At 32.8% G+C, this 19,322-nt stretch overlaps 2 protein-coding genes and 1 long non-coding RNA gene across 4 annotated transcripts in view; all 3 read left to right on the top strand.

Annotated features, from left to right (window-relative positions):
* Positions 1–19,322, top strand: part of LOC146913189 (uncharacterized) — a 37,882-nt gene that overhangs the window by 1,974 nt on the left and 16,586 nt on the right. Inside the window, exons 2-8 of one of the 2 annotated variants that reach the window (XM_085716423.1) lie at positions 1,358–1,438; positions 1,532–1,591; positions 2,475–2,518; positions 2,890–2,932; positions 3,031–3,102; positions 3,354–3,455; positions 3,733–4,005. In XM_085716423.1, the coding sequence (XP_085572549.1) occupies positions 1,358–1,438; positions 1,532–1,591; positions 2,475–2,518; positions 2,890–2,932; positions 3,031–3,102; positions 3,354–3,455; positions 3,733–3,852 (522 nt within the window). In that variant the 3' untranslated portion in view covers positions 3,853–4,005. Of the gene's footprint in view, positions 1–1,357; positions 1,439–1,531; positions 1,592–2,474; positions 2,519–2,889; positions 2,933–3,030; positions 3,103–3,353; positions 3,456–3,732; positions 4,006–19,322 lie in introns of those variants that run through there. The other variant, XM_085716424.1, reaches the window with a different exon arrangement.
* Positions 4,640–5,922, top strand: LOC146913193 (uncharacterized). The gene is made up of 2 exons (XM_085716429.1): positions 4,640–4,977; positions 5,224–5,922. The coding sequence occupies exons 1-2, from the start codon at positions 4,973–4,975 to the stop codon at positions 5,573–5,575; spliced, it is 357 nt and encodes a 118-aa protein (XP_085572555.1). The 5' UTR covers positions 4,640–4,972; the 3' UTR covers positions 5,576–5,922.
* Positions 7,638–12,467, top strand: LOC146913192 (uncharacterized). The gene is made up of 2 exons (XR_015013336.1): positions 7,638–10,705; positions 11,824–12,467. It is a non-coding gene; the product is annotated as an uncharacterized LOC146913192 (long non-coding RNA).

The raw sequence follows: 19,322 nt of genomic DNA, 5'->3' as shown, positions 1-19,322 counted from the left end.
ACTAACACATTGATACTGGTGATAATTTGAGAAAATTGACGTGATCGAATGTAATCAAATGTATTAGTGTTATGTTTGTGTTTAGGGTGTTACAAGGGATCTAGCCTCCAACAATAATTGGAGCTTTGTTTGTGTGGTTTGGTCTGTTTCTTAGCAATTCTCATTCCATTGAGGTTTGTTATTGGGTATTGAAATTTGGGTGTTAGGTTTTTTTTCTATAGGTTTGTTTGGTTTAGGAAATAGTCTAATGGGTTTGTGTTCTTTTTGGTTGAAAATTGGTTAACTCTAACATATGAAGAACCAACACAGACACATGCACAACACTGACACTAACACGTTGATAGGTGATAATTCGAGAAAATGGATGTAATCGAATGTATTCACGTGTATTGGTGCCGTGCTGGTGTCAAACACACCTTAAATCAAAAATGTCGGGTTGGTCTATTTTTTAAGAAATTCTCATGCCATTGAGGTTTGTTATTGTGAATCAGAATTTGAGACTTTGGTTTTTATGTAGGTTTGTCTGGTTAATGAACGAGAATAATGTATTTGTATTACTTTTGATTGAAAATTGGTTAGCTCTATCAAAAATTGGATTTTTATTTGTTTTGTTTGGTCTACTTATTGAGCAATTCTCTTTGTGAATCAAAATTTGGGTCTTTTGTTATCATATAGGATTGGTTGTTAAGGAACTAGAATAATGAGTTTGCATTCTTTTTGGTTGAAGATTGGTTAGCTGCAACAAATATTGGCTAAGAAAGTAGAATAATAAGTTTTTGGAAATGGATTTTCAGGGGGAAATTTGTCTGAACTCTGAAGTTGCAATCTTGACTATTGATAAAATCTAAATGTTTGAAACGGATTTGTGTAGTTTATCATATGAACCGTCTGATCTCACATGAATGTTGTTGATCATGGTTCTAAATTGCGGCCACTGTTACGTTGCGAACCTTAATATTGCAACAAAATGTGGGAAAATGCGACCGATGCAGCAGCTGCAATTATGGTTGCAAAAGCCTTTAAAATCTTTATATTGCAACCACAATTGCAGCTGCGGATCGCAGTTTCAAACTATGCTGTTGATTTCACTAAATATGTGACTGTACAGATTGCTTGCTGAGGGTCTTCTTTTTTTGGGGTTGAAAATTGGTTGGCTCTAACCAAACTCGAATATTTGTTTGTGGGCGAGGTTTGGTTAGGAAAGTAGAGTAATGGATACTGTTTTCTTTATTTTTTAGGTTAGAATTGGTTAGTATTAACAAAAATGGGTGATAGAGAAGTTTCATTTCATGTTTTAGGTATTTCATTTATTTTTGGCCTCACTTTTCTGTTTTTTGTTTTTGTTTTCTGGTTGCAGAATTACTTTAGTTGTTTCTTCTCGTTGCCAATAGTGATATCGTCGATGAGATGGGGTATTGATGCTGGAAGGAAAACTATGGTTAGAATTGCTAGTTGCTTAACAAAATGCAATGGATAATTCTTCAATAGTTATTGATGCATCGTGAACATATTTTTGTTGTTCTTGTTGTAGGTTGCAACAACTATACTTTTGTTTGTCTTGTCTGGTCCAGTAAAAGCTCTAACCTATCTGGTGAGCTTGCTTTTAACTTCATTGATTTCGTGAGCTAGGCAATAGGACTCTCGTCTCTATGTTTTTTTTATAGTTGTCGGTAATTTTTAATTTTATTAAAAGCTTCCATGAAGGATCAAACTGTTTAGTTTTGTGAGTTACAAGAACATTTTATGAGACTGGAGATTATATTTATATTTGATGAGGACCACCTGCTTACCATATACTAATCATTTATAAACATTGTTACTTTTTTGCCTGTTTGACATAATATAATAAGTGTATTTAATCAAATCGATGTTCAAAATGTGTGAGTTGGAATACTCAATTTCCAATTTGTGACTCGAATCTTATGATCGTCAGAAACATTACCAATAAAATTATGACATTTATGAGTAAAAATAAGTGACACGCCAAAACTATAAGCTGATATATCATATATGAACATCTAAATAATTCAAGATTCAAGTCATAAATCAAATGAAAAAGAAAAGCATATGGCATTACAAGGATTCATACCGATTAAGTTCAGTTTTGTATTGAATCGAGATTGAGATATGACTCGCATGTATTGCTAGATACTAATAACCTATTACTATGCATTGAACTTGTGACTTGGGTTATATTCTCTCTTTCTAGAGACAGTAATTGTCGATGAAGAGGTTTACTAGAGACTCAATCTAGATGACATGCCAATATTTTGCATATGAATTAACAAAATTAACACCATAAACCATTTTTTGTAAGAACTGCTGATTTGATTGTTGAGAAACTTAATGTTCGCGCAACAAAAAAAGTTGCTTCTGTTTTTTTCTTCCTTTTGTGGTAAATACTTGTGTGTAGTTTGTTTACTCTAGTGCAACTTCTATAAACTTCTTGATTTGTGAATATTTCTTTCATGCAGCTTAAGCATGGTATAGTTGGTTACACGATGGGTACTTTGTGGAGGTATGTCATTCACTCACAGAATAATATGTTTTCTAAATTAACTGAACTTCATTTGAATTAAGATTATTGTTCTGTCTGTATAATGCAGTGAATCATTAATCATGATACACATTTTTTAATTCAAGTTAATCACAATACTTAGGCCCTTATCTACACCTTTTGATAGTTTGAACATTTCTATTGCAAGATTGTGAAATGTTTTCATATTCTTACAAGATAGAAATTATGAACCATTGATCCTTTTTTAGTTGAAATAAGCTAAGCGTGTGTTTGGAACTTCGGTTCTGTGGTGACAAAAATTGATTTTGATTAAAAGTAAGTTGATTTTTTAACTGCTTTTCTGTCTTCTTTTATTTTTTGCATCTTATCAGGTTGGAAACCAGTTGGAGCCTGTCAGTTTTCTTGTGCGCAATTGTAATGTTTGTCACCTTTTACCTCAATCTTATACCCATTTGATGTGATTATACTTTTTCACAATATTTTTATAATGGAACCTTATTCATGTTTTACAGGTACGATCGATCGGTGCCGTTGGCTTTGTCTTGATTTCATCCTTTTTGATAAGGGAAAACATACTAGCTTTGGTAATGAATTCCACAATTTTATCTCCTAATTTTTCGTACATCATAGTACATGTTTGGATTGTCAGTGACATTAACATAATCACAATGTGACACCATGATCGTGGCAAAAGCCACACCTTGGATCTTTAATAAAATCACTCTGCCAAGTGATTTCGCCAAACTCACAATCGATCCAAACATGTACTTATACCACAAACCTACTGACGTATTTGTTTTCCTTTTCATGTTTTGCGCATGGAAACGATTTGTAGATCACCATAAACATTCACGCTTCTCTTACATTTGTGCTGACCGCTGCCGGTGTCAATTCAATTCCTTCAATGAACTTCATATATACCCTATTTGGGATTTTGGTATGTTACATTTTTTTTAGTGTTTATATTGACTTGACTTATATTCTATGAAGCACAAACAATTCTCATATTAGCCGTGTCTCGGTGTCGGACACGACAGGTGTCCGACACCGACACGACACCGACACATATAATTACACTGAGTTATGCGATTTTCTCAAATATTTATCGGTGTCGGCGTGTCTGTGTCGTGTCCGGTGTCTGTATCCGTATCCATGCTTCATAGCTTATATTTCTTGAGGTATTGAAACATTCTTGATTTGCTTTTTTGTTTCAGGTTGTGTTGAATGGTGGATGTTTCATGTTCTTGCTCCACATGTTGTATTCTGTTTTTCTTACTAGAATGGGGATGAAGTCTTCACTAAAATTGCCAAGATGGTTAGAGAAAGCTATTTGAAGCCATATTCAATTTGAATCTCATTTTTCTATTAGTTGTGTATCATTCACAACCTAAATTGACATAGTTTATACCATAATGTAAAGTGAACTCTAAAATTAACTACCAATTTTGATTGGGACCTTTTATGTACAATTTTACCCTTGATTACAATGCTGTTCTTTTAACATTTTTAGCCCTTGAATACATAACATAAACAAACTTAACTTTCTTGTTATCAAAATGAGAATTTCTATTGTATATTCGGCAATTCGACATGTATCGATAGATCCAGTCTTTAAATTAATAACTAAATGTTTTTTTTAAAGAAACTATTTTCTATCGTTTAAAAAATTATAATAACTAAAGGTTATTTGCCAAAAGTGTCGGCTAAATTTTAATTTTTTATGAATTTTATTACTCATAATAACAGTGAATATTGAATAAATTTTACGATAAAATGTAAAATAATAGTATAATGCTTATAAACAATGAAACGATCTTTCTTAAAAAGGACAGTTAATTTTGTTGGTTTAGAAAACAAATTTCCATAAATCCTTCAATTTGTGATTATATCGTAGAAACCCCCATTGCCATTGCAAAACATTACTACCACCACCCATCACACACACAGACATTGCAACTATATAATTTCCCATATGTATTTTAACTTTATTTTAAGTATGTATTGCATCTAGTTTACATTCAAATTCCCAACTACCAACCTTTTTCACATGTATTAGTGTTCAATGTTTTGGCAGTGTGGTGGGTGGTAGTATTAATGTTTTACTCTCTTGTTTGGCAGTAAATTCAAATCAATGAATGCTATCGACACCAACAACTTCCAATACAGATAAGAGCTTCATACATAGGCTCTTCATGTGGCAAAGAGAGTTGAACTTGTGTTGGTTTTATTTCATTTATTCTCGTGTCCATAGTCTTAGTAGAAACAACATTTATAACACAAAATAATGGTCAGTCATCACCATGACACAAAGTTGTATACAAAAAAGCAAATATGTTCATATCTTTCAGTTGGGATTTGCAGTTATGAATGTTGTGACAAAGACAGCAACTATGTTCGTGGCAACAATGAATACTACATGCATTCACTCGTATTACACAATTTTCTCCATATCTTATGAGGTATATACATAATCCTCTCAGCTTCTATGTGTGTATATTATTTGTTGCAACTTCAAATAACCTTTTTGTTTGGATATCGGTAAACAATGTTTATATGCTATAAGGATACTCGGTCTTTTTTTAGTGTAAAGTTTAGGACGTTAGTATGCATCAATGTTATATGATATCAATGTTGTTTTATGTTACTAAGTGTGTATCTTACTTTCTGTTTTATTAACCATAAATATGTTTTATGTTACTATGCAGTGTGGCGGGTGGCAGTAGTAATGTGTTGGTTCCCCCTATTAGTACAAGGGTTGTTGAAAGTGAAAGTTATGAAGATGATTATGAAGATTATTTCGAAGGATATCAGGGGAACAATGATTTGGAAGAAGATGAAGAGGAAATGGAGGTTGAAGAGGAAATTGAGGTTGAAGAGGAAGACAATGGCTTTTTAACCCCTATTACAAGTGCTATTGAAAGTGAAAGTTATGAAGATGATTATGAAGTTAATGATGAAGATGATTACGGAGGATATCAATGGAACGATAGTTTGGAAGAAGATGAAGAGAAAATGGAGGTTGAAGAAGTAGATAATCGGTTCGAGTCCGGCGGCTAAGTCATTTATTGAGGAGGGATTGAAGATGGTAAAGGTTGAAGAAGTAGAAAAATGTGCTATTTGTTTTGAAGATTTCAATGTTGGTGTTAGAATACCATGTTCACACATGTTTCATATGACTTGTGTCCGTGATTGGTTGGTGATTGACAATTCTTGCCCTTTGTGTAGGTTTGAATTGCCTACTTGATTTGTAATGTTTTATTCGTTCTGGTTTTTCAGAAAAAACCACACCTTCTGAATGTTTTATTCATTCGACTACAATGTTTTGTAATGTTTTCGAGAATACAATCGCGCAATTGTGATGTTTATTGAGTGTTTATTAAGGTTTGAGACTCTTGTTAAGGTTATACTATGATGTTGTCATATACATTTTCATGCACCATGAATCATCCAATTCAATAATATCCTGCAACCCAAATTTCACCTCATTTTCAAGATATCTTTTCACATGAATATGTAATTAGGAGCTTGGTGCAGAGCATGTAGTCTGCAAAAGTAATAATAAAAGAAGATAATCAAGCTCATCAACATTGTTACATCTAGTTTAGAAATGGTACTTACATCCCTAAAATAATAAGGACTATTCTTCAAAGTCACGCAAAATGTATGGACCCAAAACATATTTAACCCTAAAATAATTGGGACTCACTAACTGCCACATCAGCATTCTGTTAGAGAATTAACAACAGTGATTAATTTTGATAACAGAGATAAAGTGTGAGGATTTTCAAAACATTTAATGAAATGTAGGGACTATTCTTCAAAGGGGTGCAAAATGTAAGGACTAAAAACATATTTAACCCTTCATAATATTTCAATTTTTCTTTTCTATCAGCACTAGTTGAAAAGTTCATTCCAGTCTGACAACTAAGTTAAGCACAATAAAGTTATATCACAATCACATTATAAAACTTTCAATGCTAGATAACATACTTGGTAACGAGCTCGAATCCATGTTTGAAGTAACAATAAAAGAAGATAATCAAACCCAACAACATTGTTACATCTAGTTCAGAAACTTCATACTGATAACAATAACCTGCCATGGTCATGTACTGCATACATTTTCATATACACATCTTATCATATCTGAGACTAGTTTTTGCTATTACAATACCCAAAAAGCCTATATATATGGTCAACCTGTTTAGCGCGTAGACTATACAGGGCCGGGCTCGCGTATAGTTACAGCTGATATGTTTAGAGCGTAGACTATACAGGGCCGGGCTCGCGTATAGTTACAACTGATACATAACTTTTGTGTGTATATATGACTTGTTTTCGATTATTTTTTCTCACTTTTTATAGAAGATTTTCTAACTTGGATATTTGTCTAGGGGACATTGAGGGTTATTTGTTATTGATGCAATATCGGACTTGATGCAATATATCCATCGGTTATGAGATAGAAAGAGGTGAAGATTTGTACTTTGTTGAAAAATTTGACCCTGAAGAGAAGGTTGGAGATGGAGTCAATAATATTGAAAATGATGAAAGTCTTGGACTTGATAAATATCGCATATACCTTGAGGCAAATTAGTTGAAATGTATATCATCAATAACTATAATGATTTTTTTGGATATAATGATACATATAATTATTTTTTGATATATTTATAAGCTCGTGTCTTTTATGTTATTTTATATAATGAAAATTTGTTGAATCTAAAACGGTTTGCTGAACTCTAGGGCAGTTTAAATTATATAATCTAAAACATGGTTCATATTATATAATCTACACAGAGTATTTTGGGAGAAAAAATAGTGCGCGTGAGAAACCATTAAAGTGGGAAAAATAATAGCCTTACTCTTGAGTCCTACTCATCTACACTCTATATAACTTATAACTTCACTAATATGCATATTGGACACAATCGAAGGCGCAATAGTGGACTCTGATTGTCAAAGAAAAGCTTCATTCTTCACTTTGGTCCATTTTTAAATGAGATATGAAATTCTTGTCTACTATTTATTTGGTAATATTATTATTTGTTTGAGCCTATACTATGTTGTTTGGAGAAAGTGCATAGATGATAATAACTTATCACATATAAGTATTAAAAAAGCTTAGTATTACATCCAAGTATTGAAGATTTAATTGTTTATTTGATCATGTTTACTTTTTTGTGTGTAATTGTTATAATAACTTAATTTAACTCCTTTATGTTTTTCTATCAAAAAGACTCCTTTTAAGTTTATGCAGATTGTAGATAATAAATGTAACAATATAACTAAACGTGGTAGTAAGAAACATATATGGTCCTTAATCTCTTAATTTGCAGAGATTTATAGTGTATAATAAATTGCATTGGTTATTTATATTAGGAAGTTTGTTCTAGTTCTGCATAGTGATGAGTGGTCTCAAATTCTGCTGGCGTAAAGTGTTGTAAAGGAGTTAATTAGCACATGAACTATATGAAGCAAGCAATAAAAAATTTATTTGCGCGTTTACATATATATGGATAATCATCATTGTGAATTTAAAGCTACCTATCAAGGTGGAAATTAAAATAGATGTCAACGATAGTTAACTACTATTGAATCAATGACAGTTAACTACCATTTTCAACATGAATATGTTTTAGTTTCGTGTATGACAGGTTTGAAACGACAGTTAATTGCCGTTTACTCGTAAACAGTTATTTACTACCGCTAATGGTATTTTGGTTTTTTTTAGTGGCTGAGAGAAACAATTTTTTTTATATCATCAGCTTTGGGCCTTTGCTAGTTAGTGGAATTGGTATAGGAAACAAAAGTAGGTGAAAACTGGCTATACAAAATAATTAATTACAATGGATTATTTTTTTAAAAAGGAATATCAACAAACAAAAAAAACATCATTATTTGAATTGAAAATAAATTGTGTCTAAGATACTATAGCTAACATGGATATCATAGTGGTGGAAATGTCAAGTTTCCACAAATAAATCTCCTAGCCTATATATCTAAGAATCAATAGGATCTCAACTCAAATTCCATGCAGTTAAATTAGTATCGACCAAAAACCTTACCAGTAGTTCATAATCATGTAGACTTCTAAGTTATCAGTACCTGATTTGATTTGAATTTACAAACAAGAGAGCAAGCATTACTGCTACCACCCACTACACTGCCATTGCACTTATTTCATTTAGTTTGAATTTATGACTATGACCGGTAGTTGAAGACTAATAATAGATGAAAAAGAGACTGGTAGTTGGAATGTGCACTAGATGTAAATGTAATATTAGTACTAATTTAAATAAAGTTAAAAATTCAGTTGGTGTTACTACAAAGGTGAAATATCTCTATTTTGGTCTTTAAGTTCGACAAAAAAAAATATCATGTTAGTCCTTAAAGTTTTATAAGTTTTAAATATATCCTTTAAATTTTTTCATGTTTTAAATATGTCTTTTAAGTTGTAAATTGAATGCACTTATTTAAAGTTTTTTACGTTTTTCAATTTCAAATATGTCCTTAAAAAGATAAGAATGACCTATTTAAAACATAAAAAACTTAAATGAAGTATTTTTGTCAAATTTAAAGAATCAAAAGCGATATTAGAAACTCGTACTTTTACGACAAGCAAATGTATCACGATTCATGAATCTACCTTCGAGTTTCAGAAAAATTAAAGTTCAAAATATCACTTATTCACTCTCATTATAAAAGTTTAAATGCACTTTTAATCTTTTATTTTTTATTTTTTTAAATAAACTTTTTGATCCTTTATTTTATGATGTGACATATTTATTTATGATGTAGCAATGTTTATTAGGTTATACTAAATATTCATATCATGGCAGATCATAAATGAATATGGCACATTGTCAAAAAAAATGACCCAAACATGAAACGATGAACCAAAATTTCTATAAAAGTTAAATTAGAGATCCGAGATTCGTTTTTAAAATATGGAAATCAAAACTTCTATTTAGAAAAATTAAAGGATCAACGTTTTTTTTAATGACAAATGTTATTAATTAGTTGTTAGATTAATTTTGTAGGTCTTACTAACGAGTGTCTCCGGTTCACACTTTAAGGATCCTAAATTTAGATATTATTCTTTTAAAAAAATCAAATATTATAAATTCAATGCCTTGAATACACAAATTTTTATAAAAACTTACTATTAAAGGTCCTTACAGAGTGTCCCAAGAACACTCGTTAACATTTCCTTAATTTTTTTTTTGACAAATTTTTTATTGTAAGGATTCGAACCCACGGCAACATTTCCTCAAAAAACCCTAATTTCTAAGATATGTTTCAAATTAAGGTTTTTTTGGTTAGTGTGCTGAATAAAGTGGATTCCTTGTACCCACATGCTTTATTCCTTGTTTATTTCATAGTTGAACATAGGGGGTAGGTCTAAAACTATCATTTCTCTGAGTTTCTGGAGTTGAAAATAGAAGGTAGGACAAAAACTGCAAAAATATGATAGTTTAGGGACGGTTTTGTTCGATTTGAAAGAGGCAGGACCATTTTCGTGAGCTGATCAAAATGCGAGGACCAAAAGTGTAATTAAACCTAATTTTTATTAACTGCTTTGTCCGAGGAATGAATGAATAAGGTCCTTACATAGTATTCTTCAATGAAAGTGAGTCAAACTCATGTTCTTTGCTTTTCAATAATAAGGTAGATGTACTAAGTTAGTTGTGAGGAGTTATTGCCATCAACACTAACAATATCCAATCCAATATAAATAAGTGTTTCATATACATAGACCCTTCTTCCCTCAAAAAAAAAAAAAAAATACATAGACCCTTCATTCGCCAAAGAGAGATGAACTATATATATTTGTTTCTCTTCCCATTAATTACACATACCCTTCTTCTTCAAATTCAAGTTTTTTAAGCTTCATAAGCTTATGAAGCCTCTTATCAAGTGTTCAATGTTCCCCAAACAAACTCCTTTATATATGTAAGATTTTTTTTCAATTTTGCGCAACTCTTATTCTTACCAATCATCATTTCTTCTACACAACTCTATCTAGGTCTATAACACAAGATAATGGACAACCATCACAAGACACAAAATTGGATCCAAAATGCAAATCCGTTCATGTATATGCAATTGAGAGTTTCAATTGTGAATGTTGTGATAAAGACAGCAAGGAACAACAAAACATCATGACCTGAAATATTTTGACAGGTATGAATAATCATCTCTCCATCTATGTGTATATTAATTTGTTTATATATAGTTAGGATGTTAGTTTATGCTTCGATATTACAGTTAGGTTGTTTTATGTGGTTTTTTATTTTTTTTGTTGTTGGTAAAAAACTGTTGTTTGATGTTACTATGTGTGATATTACTTTATGTTTTATTTAATTTAATTGAATGCTTTTTTTTTTCCTTTCACAAAGTCCTTTTGTAATACTACTATATTTGATTTTTATTTTGTGTGAATAAAAATTTGAAATCTATTTCATTGTTTTTTTTCCCCTTCTATTTAAGATGAATATAAAGACTCCAATGACCTTTTTCTTAAGTCATCACTTTTATTCTAAAGTTGTAAAGCTTTCCAACACAATCGCTTTCCTATTCTATAATTTGTATTTTTGGATTTTGTTGTGTACTAGTTCGTAATTTCTGTCATATTGTTTTGTTTGTGTTACTGCTGTTAGTTTGTATCAACTATTATTTTTGGTAGTTGAGAAATTGCTTGCTAACATGTGTATGTGTGTTGTCCTTGTTGCATAAATTTGAACATGACAGTATTATTCTAATAAATTTGTCCTTGTTTGTGTTACTGCTTGCTCACACTAAAATGAAACTGCTCGCTAATCTTGTAGTCCTTGAATTGTTTGTGAGATATATTCTCACTTTTTCAATTTTTTGTTTTATAATCCCAACTCCACTTTTACCCTTTTTTATAATGAATTTTGGTTTGATTCATTTTTCAACAAACTTTTTAAACCAATTAACGCAAGAATAAAATATATTGAGATGATGAGCATTAACATATCCTTGTTAATATAGAATCATGGTTAAATATGTATGATGGAATCCTAATCATGGTCGTAGAGATACCAGAAAAGATGATGTTGCGGTTAGAATCAGGGTCGTATATCATTTTCTAATGCGTTCGTTTTGTTGAGGACAAGAAAATACATGAATCCCTAGACCTTGAAAATGTGTATAGTATAGTGAATGGTCATTCGAGTATTGGCTAGTTCATGATATGTTTGCCTGTGTTCTGTTTTTAATTATTCCACAGTATATCTGATGTTTTTTTTATCTCTTTCCAAAACCGACAATGGCAACAGGTCATCATGGCAGCTGCTAACATTGCATCTACTAGAATTGCTCTTGAAGCTGTAAGATGAGACAACTATCAAACTTGGAGCATCCAAGTGATAGACTATTTGAATGAAGAAGGTTTATGGGACAACACAATTGAGGGTGATCCTGACATCAACAATCAAATATGGAAAAAAAATAATGATAAGGCATTGCATGCGATTCGACTTCTATGTAGATATGACGCACTTGATAGAATTAAGTTGTGCAAAATTGCTAAAGAAGCTTGGGATATCTTGAGATCTATATTCAGTGAGGATTTTGAAGATGGTTGAAGAAGGATTTTAGATTTGAAATCGTGGCACGATTACTGAAAATCATAACACGATTTTGGTCACAGAATTTTCCTATTTAAGCTTAACCTATTTCATAAACAAGGGTTCGAAATTTTGGAGATCTGAAGCACGAGTTGAGAGCAGAAGATTGAAGAGGTGGTCATCCATCTAACTCATAGTCTATATGTGTATGTTATAATGCTTAGAATGATTATGTTATTTGTAATTTCAATTATGAGTGCCTTCATGTATGTCTATTCAAATATTATGTGCGTACAATTATTATCAGTTTGATTGGCAGTAGTTAATCAAATATTTTGTTTGTACTATAGTTATATTATGACTATTTTGACTTGCAGTAATTAATAGTTACTATGAGTGATATTCATAGACCATCACCTTGGAAGTAACTTCCAATGATGAAAAGGAAAGGAAAGGAAAAATCGAAAGTCGATATATGTTGAGAACATCAATGAATAGCAATTAGTATCAATAAAGCAAAAGGCCTAATTCTTTGCGACCTAATGATGGCTGAGGATTGTGGCATTGGTACAACATTAATAGGAATAATTCCTACTGAGTAAAAGGGGAGCAGAGATTGATTAATGGTTTTGCAGGTGCGGATGCAGAATTGCAGCTGCAGTGTCGACGTTGTTTCGAGTTCAGGGCTGTAGTTGCAGTGTGTGGTAATGCAATTTCTTAGGTGGCTCGGGATGGTATCGTTTTGTTGGCAGTTTACTGCGGTCTGTTTGTTGTTGCGTTTCTGCTGTCTTACTGTCGTGGTTTTAAGTTGCTTGTTTGAAGTATGGTTTTGTGGTTCTTCTGTCCTGGTTTGGTTGTTTGAAAGAGTCTTTTTCTATAGAGTTAGCTTTGGCATTTGGTTTGGTTACTCTGTTGTTGCGTTCCGTCTCTCTATTTCAGGTTCTAACTCTCCTGCTATATAAGCTTGCTCCACACAATTCTGTTCACACCTGTTAACAAATATCAAACACTGAGATATCAATAACTCATGCAATTCTCGATCATCACCGGTCACTGCCCTCCGAATCAAAATATTGCCTCAAATATATAGAAAAAACTTTCAAAAAATAACCCTCCGAAGCCATTCGAGTTACATATCAAAATTTATTTGTTTTGGATTGTGAATTTTTGTAGTTAGTGCTACTGAATGCATGCATATTTTATTGTAACTCATATGCCACTCTTTTTTTCTTACTTTTTTGTTGGGAGAGAAAGAAAAAGCTGAAAAAAAATTAAAAGACAGTGACAAAGTTTAAGTCGTGAAAATAAGGCACATTTTTTGTTCCATGCATTTTTTTGTCTTGCAAACTCGCAACTTTCAAACTCAGCACAGTTCAGTAACTTTCTCTTTAATTTCCTGTCATGTATCTAGCAACCCAATGTATTTATTTATTTGCTTAATAACAATTTATGTTTATTTTATTTTATTTTATCTATTACTTTTAATTTACTAACTAATGTTATTTTGTGTAGGAAGAATAAATAAATTATGTGAGACCCCGTTGTCACAAAATGTCCAAGCCACATCCACTACACACACGTCTCCCGTTGTGCATTACTTAAATGGTGGCGACTTGAGATGCACACATTTATTCTTCCAACAGGTGTATGTACAATAACGTTGGAGCACATTCATATGATATTTGGTTTAAAAGTTGATGGTTTGTCGGTCGCATCTGACAGAAACATTACATGGGATGATTTTGAAAATTTGTCAGGAACAAATATTTGTATGTGAAAGCTGAATTGCCTAGACTCATTACCGTTGATTATTATTCGTGCGTACCAAATCATGTCATTGTGGAAATGAGTTTGAGGTTGATGTTAAGAATGAAGATGAAAAGGTTTACTTCATTCAAGGTTTGGCTAAGATTGGACAACACCAGGGCTTGCTTTTAGGTGCTTGGATAAATTTAACTTATGTCCAATATAACATATTTCTTATAAGGGTGTACAATAGGTTGGGAGAAGTGATCAGATACCTTGGTCCTCCTAAGAGGTTACAATTTGGGTGACATGGATAATCTTATATACGTAACTGACGATGAAGTGGAGGATGGCGAATTATTTGTTTATTTTGAAGAAGGATACTTTTTCCATACATTGATTAAGAAGCTCAAAATTAGTAATGACCACATTAGAATCCATAGGTGCAATATAGAATTTAAGAACAAATCACTCATTTTTACTCCAATCGAAGAATCGTTTTTGTTCTTTATCGGCTGTGATTATGAAAGAAAAGTTTCATTCTTCACTTTGGTCCCTTTTTAAACGGGATATGAAATTATTGTCTGTAATTACGCGGTAAAGAGAAGAGATGACAATAGTCAATAGCCCATCCAAGTTATAAAGAGGCAATTGTTGTATCAAATCCAAGTATTGAAAAAGCAGTCTAACTATTTTTTTAAGGCAAACCAGGGTGCCAACATGATTTTTCTAAACTCACCATCGATTCAAACATGTACTCATACCACAAATGGCAACGCCAACCTGTTTATTTTTTTTTCCTTTTCTTCGTGGTGCTTTACGGGGGCAAAACTGACTTGTAGATCAAGAGAAACAGAAGTTATATGATAAACTAAACAAGCAATCCATTTAAATTGTAAACCTAAACCTAAATATAACTCCAATGTGTTAGTGAACCATCAATTAATCCTTCAAATTAAAGGGGTCAGACAATTAAATTCCAAAAAAAACATTGAAATCAGAAAACATCAATCACAATAGTCCCTCTTGGATGATATCGAAGAAAAAACTAATCAGCCCAAAAGAATAAATGTTATCGATGATTTCAATTTCATGGATCGTTTTAACGTTTCATTGAATGTGTGATCTGATGCCTACAATATCAAGGACTAAACTAGTGATTCGCTCACAAATTATAGTAGGGATATGCTTGTAAATACTAAATATTGACTGGAAATATGTTTATAAATGGAAGGCTTCCATCGTCTACAAACCAATTGTGTTGAGGTTTAGTTAGAATTAACTCAAATTTTAAGATATAGTATTGTCTTTTCCTTCCAAAAAAAATTAAGATGTACCTGTAAATACTTCATTATATACTCACAAACAGGGTCGGTCCTAAGATTTTCGATTTCTTGGACGAACCAATAAAGTTGCGCCCTTTTAATTACTCAAATGTCTTTCAATTTCTTGCATTTATTTTGTTAAAGATTCATTTGTAATCAATATTCTCTAAAAATATATTTTAAATAGAATTAATCAAAGCGAGTTGAAAAGAAATATATCTATATAGTCTAACTACTAAATAAAAATAATAATTTCAATACCCCTAAATAAATGGTGCTCTATGTTGCCACCCCTCCTTCCAACCCACAAAGCCATCTCTGCTCATTTAATAACAAAGCTTTGTCCTGTTGGTAGTGTCAATTACATGGATCAGAGACAACGTAAGTTTATCTCATGTATTGAATTCAAAGATAGGTAAATTTTAGTTTGGACCACCAACTCTTTGGGTCCAACTTGGACCAATTCAATATTGGCCATGGATTTAATACTAAAATATTGGAATGGACCAGATTTATGGTTGGCAACCCTTCAAGCAAGTTTACTCCAATTCCAAGTTTACATAGATCATGCTACAGCGGATTATCTCCAACTCCAACTCCAATTCCAAGCTTCAATTTTTGGGCTCTCTTATTTATGGATTGTTGCATTGGCTTTTGTACTATTATTTTGAAAAGAAACAAATAATTACGTTGAAGCATGGAATAAATAAATTGTATTCCCTCCGGTCTCAAATGTAAGAAACTTTACACTTTGTAGATTCATTCAATAAATGATGTATGTGGTCTTTATTATAGACCACATACATCATTTACTGAATGAACTAAAAAAGTGAAAAGTTTCTTACATTTGAGACCGGAGGGAGTACATTCATAAGAAACAAATAATTTATTTGTTTATTTTGAAAAGAAACAAATAAATTACGTTGAAGCATAATTACATTGTCTCTAGTAAATTACGTTTAGACAAATAAATTACTGTTGCATGGGTAAATAATTCATGGGTAAATTACGTTAAATTACGTTGAATTAGTAAAAATTATCTCTTTCCTAGACTTTTTAAATTACGTTGAACATAGAAAGATTTTTTGACAATGTAATTAAAGAATCTAGTAATGTACATGGGTAAATAATTCAATCCCTAAAAAAAGAAAATAAAATGTGATGTTTTATAGAAACTTGAATTTTTCAGATCGGGTTGCTGGAGGTAAGTCGATCGGACAAACTATCCCCTCAGAAACTAGTCAACTTAGGAACTAGTTTACTTCGGGGACCTAAACGTGCCTATCATCTGAACGGCAACAAGTACGATCAATCCGACCGTTCAAAATGACCTTCTTATACCTAAAAGGATATAGAAACTTGAATTTTTCAGATCGGGTTGCCGGAGGTAAGTCGATCGGACAAACTATCCCCTCAGAAACTAGTCAACTTAGGAACTAGTTTACTTCGGGGACCTAAACGTGCCTATCATCTGAACGGCAACAAGTACGATCAATCCGACCGTTCAAAATGACCTTCTTATACCTAAAAGGATATAGAAACTTGAATTTTTCAGATCGGGTTGCCGGAGGTAAGTCGATCGGACAAACTATCCCCTCATAAACTAGTCAACTTAGGAACTAGTTTACTTCGGGGACCTAAACGTGCCTATCATCTGAACGGCAACAAGTACGATCAATCCGACCGTTCAAAATGACCTTCTTATACCTAAAAGGATATAGAAACTTGAATTTTTCAGATCGGGTTGCCGGAGGTAAGTCGATCGGACAAACTATCCCCTCAGAAACTAGTCAACTTAGGAACTAGTTTACTTCGGGGACCTAAACGTGCCTATCATCTGAACGGCAACAAGTACAATCAATCCGACCGTTCAAAATGACCTTCTTATACCTAAAAGGATATAGAAACTTGAATTTTTCAGATCGGGTTTCCGGAGGTAAGTCGATCGGACAAACTATCCCCTCAGAAACTAGTCAACTTAGGAACTAGTTTACTTCGGGGACCTAAACGTGCCTATCATCTGAACGGCAACAAGTACAATCAATCCGACCGTTCAAAATGACCTTCTTATACCTAAAAGGATATAGAAACTTGAATTTTTTAGATCGGGTTGCCGGAGGTAAGTCGATCGGACAAACTATCCCCTCAGAAACTAGTCAACTTAGGAACTAGTTTACTTCGGGGACCTAAACGTGCCTATCATCTGAACGGCAACAAGTACAATCAATCCGACCGTTCAAAATGACCTTCTTATACCTAAAAGGATATAGAAACTTGAATTTTTCAGATCGGGTTGCCGGAGGTAAGTCGATCGGACAAACTATCCCCTCAGAAACTAGTCAACTTAGGAACTAGTTTACTTCGGGGACCTAAACGTGCCTATCATCTGAACGGCAACAAGTACAATCAATCCGACCGTTCAAAATGACCTTCTTATACCTAAAAGGATATAGAAACTTGAATTTTTTAGATCGGGTTGCCGGAGGTAAGTCGATCGGACAAACTATCCCCTCAGAAACTAGTCAACTTAGGAACTAGTTTACTTCGGGGACCTAAACGTGCCTATCATCTGAACGGCAACAAGTACGATCAATCCGACCGTTCAAAATGACCTTCTTATACCTAAAAGGATATAGAAACTTGAATTTTTCAGATCGGGTTGCCGGAGGTAAGTCGATCGGACAAACTATCCCCTCATAAACTAGTCAACTTAGGAACTAGTTTACTTCGGGGACCTAAACGTGCCTATCATCTGAACGGCAACAAGTACGATCAATCCGACCGTTCAAAATGACCTTCTTATACCTAAAAGGATATAGAAACTTGAATTTTTCAGATCGGGTTGCCGGAGGTAAGTCGATCGGACAAACTATCCCCTCAGAAACTAGTCAACTTAGGAACTAGTTTACTTCGGGGACCTAAACGTGCCTATCATCTGAACGGCAACAAGTACAATCAATCCGACCGTTCAAAATGACCTTCTTATACCTAAAAGGATATAGAAACTTGAATTTTTTAGATCGGGTTGCCGGAGGTAAGTCGATCGGACAAACTATCCCCTCAGAAACTAGTCAACTTAGGAACTAGTTTACTTCGGGGACCTAAACGTGCCTATCATCTGAACGGCAACAAGTACGATCAATCCGACCGTTCAAAATGACCTTCTTATACCTAAAAGGATATAGAAACTTGACCGTTCAAAATTTTTTTTTAAGAATTTTTTTTTAGAATATTTTACACATTTTATTAAAAATTAGGGTGACCAAAAATAGGGACCAAAAAATACATTAAAAAATACATATGTAAATAAACCTATGAAGCCCGGATACTCCAAAATGGTGTCGTACCCGTGTCGGATACGTATCGGATACCGATACTCCGCGGATACTCCCGGATACGTATCCCAGAAGTATCCGAATGATTTAATTTAATTTTTATTTAAAAATATATTGGATACCTTAAGGATACGTTAAGGATACTCCCGGATACGTATCCCAGAAGTATCCGAATGATTTAATTTAATTTTTATTTAAAATTTTTATTTGTATTTTGATCACAAGTATTAATTTTTGTAAATTGGGATCATTATATTGGCCATTACTTGAAAAGGGTGACTATCTTCATACTACCTTGGTATCATCATAGTGCAGGTTGTTTATATGGTATGTTTTGGTTTAAAGGATATCTTAGTTGGTGAATGGTCCATTGTATTTTGACTTGGTGTAATTAGTTTTAAGATTTCACGCTATTTATTTTTTGTGCAATTATGTCTAATATATATATATTAAAAAAATTGTAAACGTATCCAAGCCGTATCGTATCCTAAATTTGAAATTTTTGACGTATTCGCGTACCCGTATCGTATCGTACCCGTATCTGTATCCGTATCGGGGCTTCATAGAAATAAACAAATACAACTAAACAGATTTGTAAAAGTGATTCATATAAAAAAAATGATGTTTGGATAATTAAGATCTAAATTGCTTTTACATATGTAAATATAAATTATCAAACGTCCTTAACAACACCCATCCACAAGTGTCAACCAATCAAGCACCCAAATCCTTGCAGCTAAATAAATTTGACGAGGGAATATGGCACCCAAACAATTCCTTCCCAAATCGCACCATTCCTTCC

The sequence above is a fragment of the Medicago sativa genome, chromosome 6 (genome assembly GCF_051527215.1).
Source record: "Medicago sativa cultivar Bolivia chromosome 6, Bolivia_mono, whole genome shotgun sequence".
Taxonomy (NCBI): Eukaryota; Viridiplantae; Streptophyta; class Magnoliopsida; order Fabales; family Fabaceae; genus Medicago; species Medicago sativa.
The sequence above is the reverse complement of the archived record's forward strand: the minus strand, read 5'-3'. Positions and strand labels throughout refer to the sequence as shown.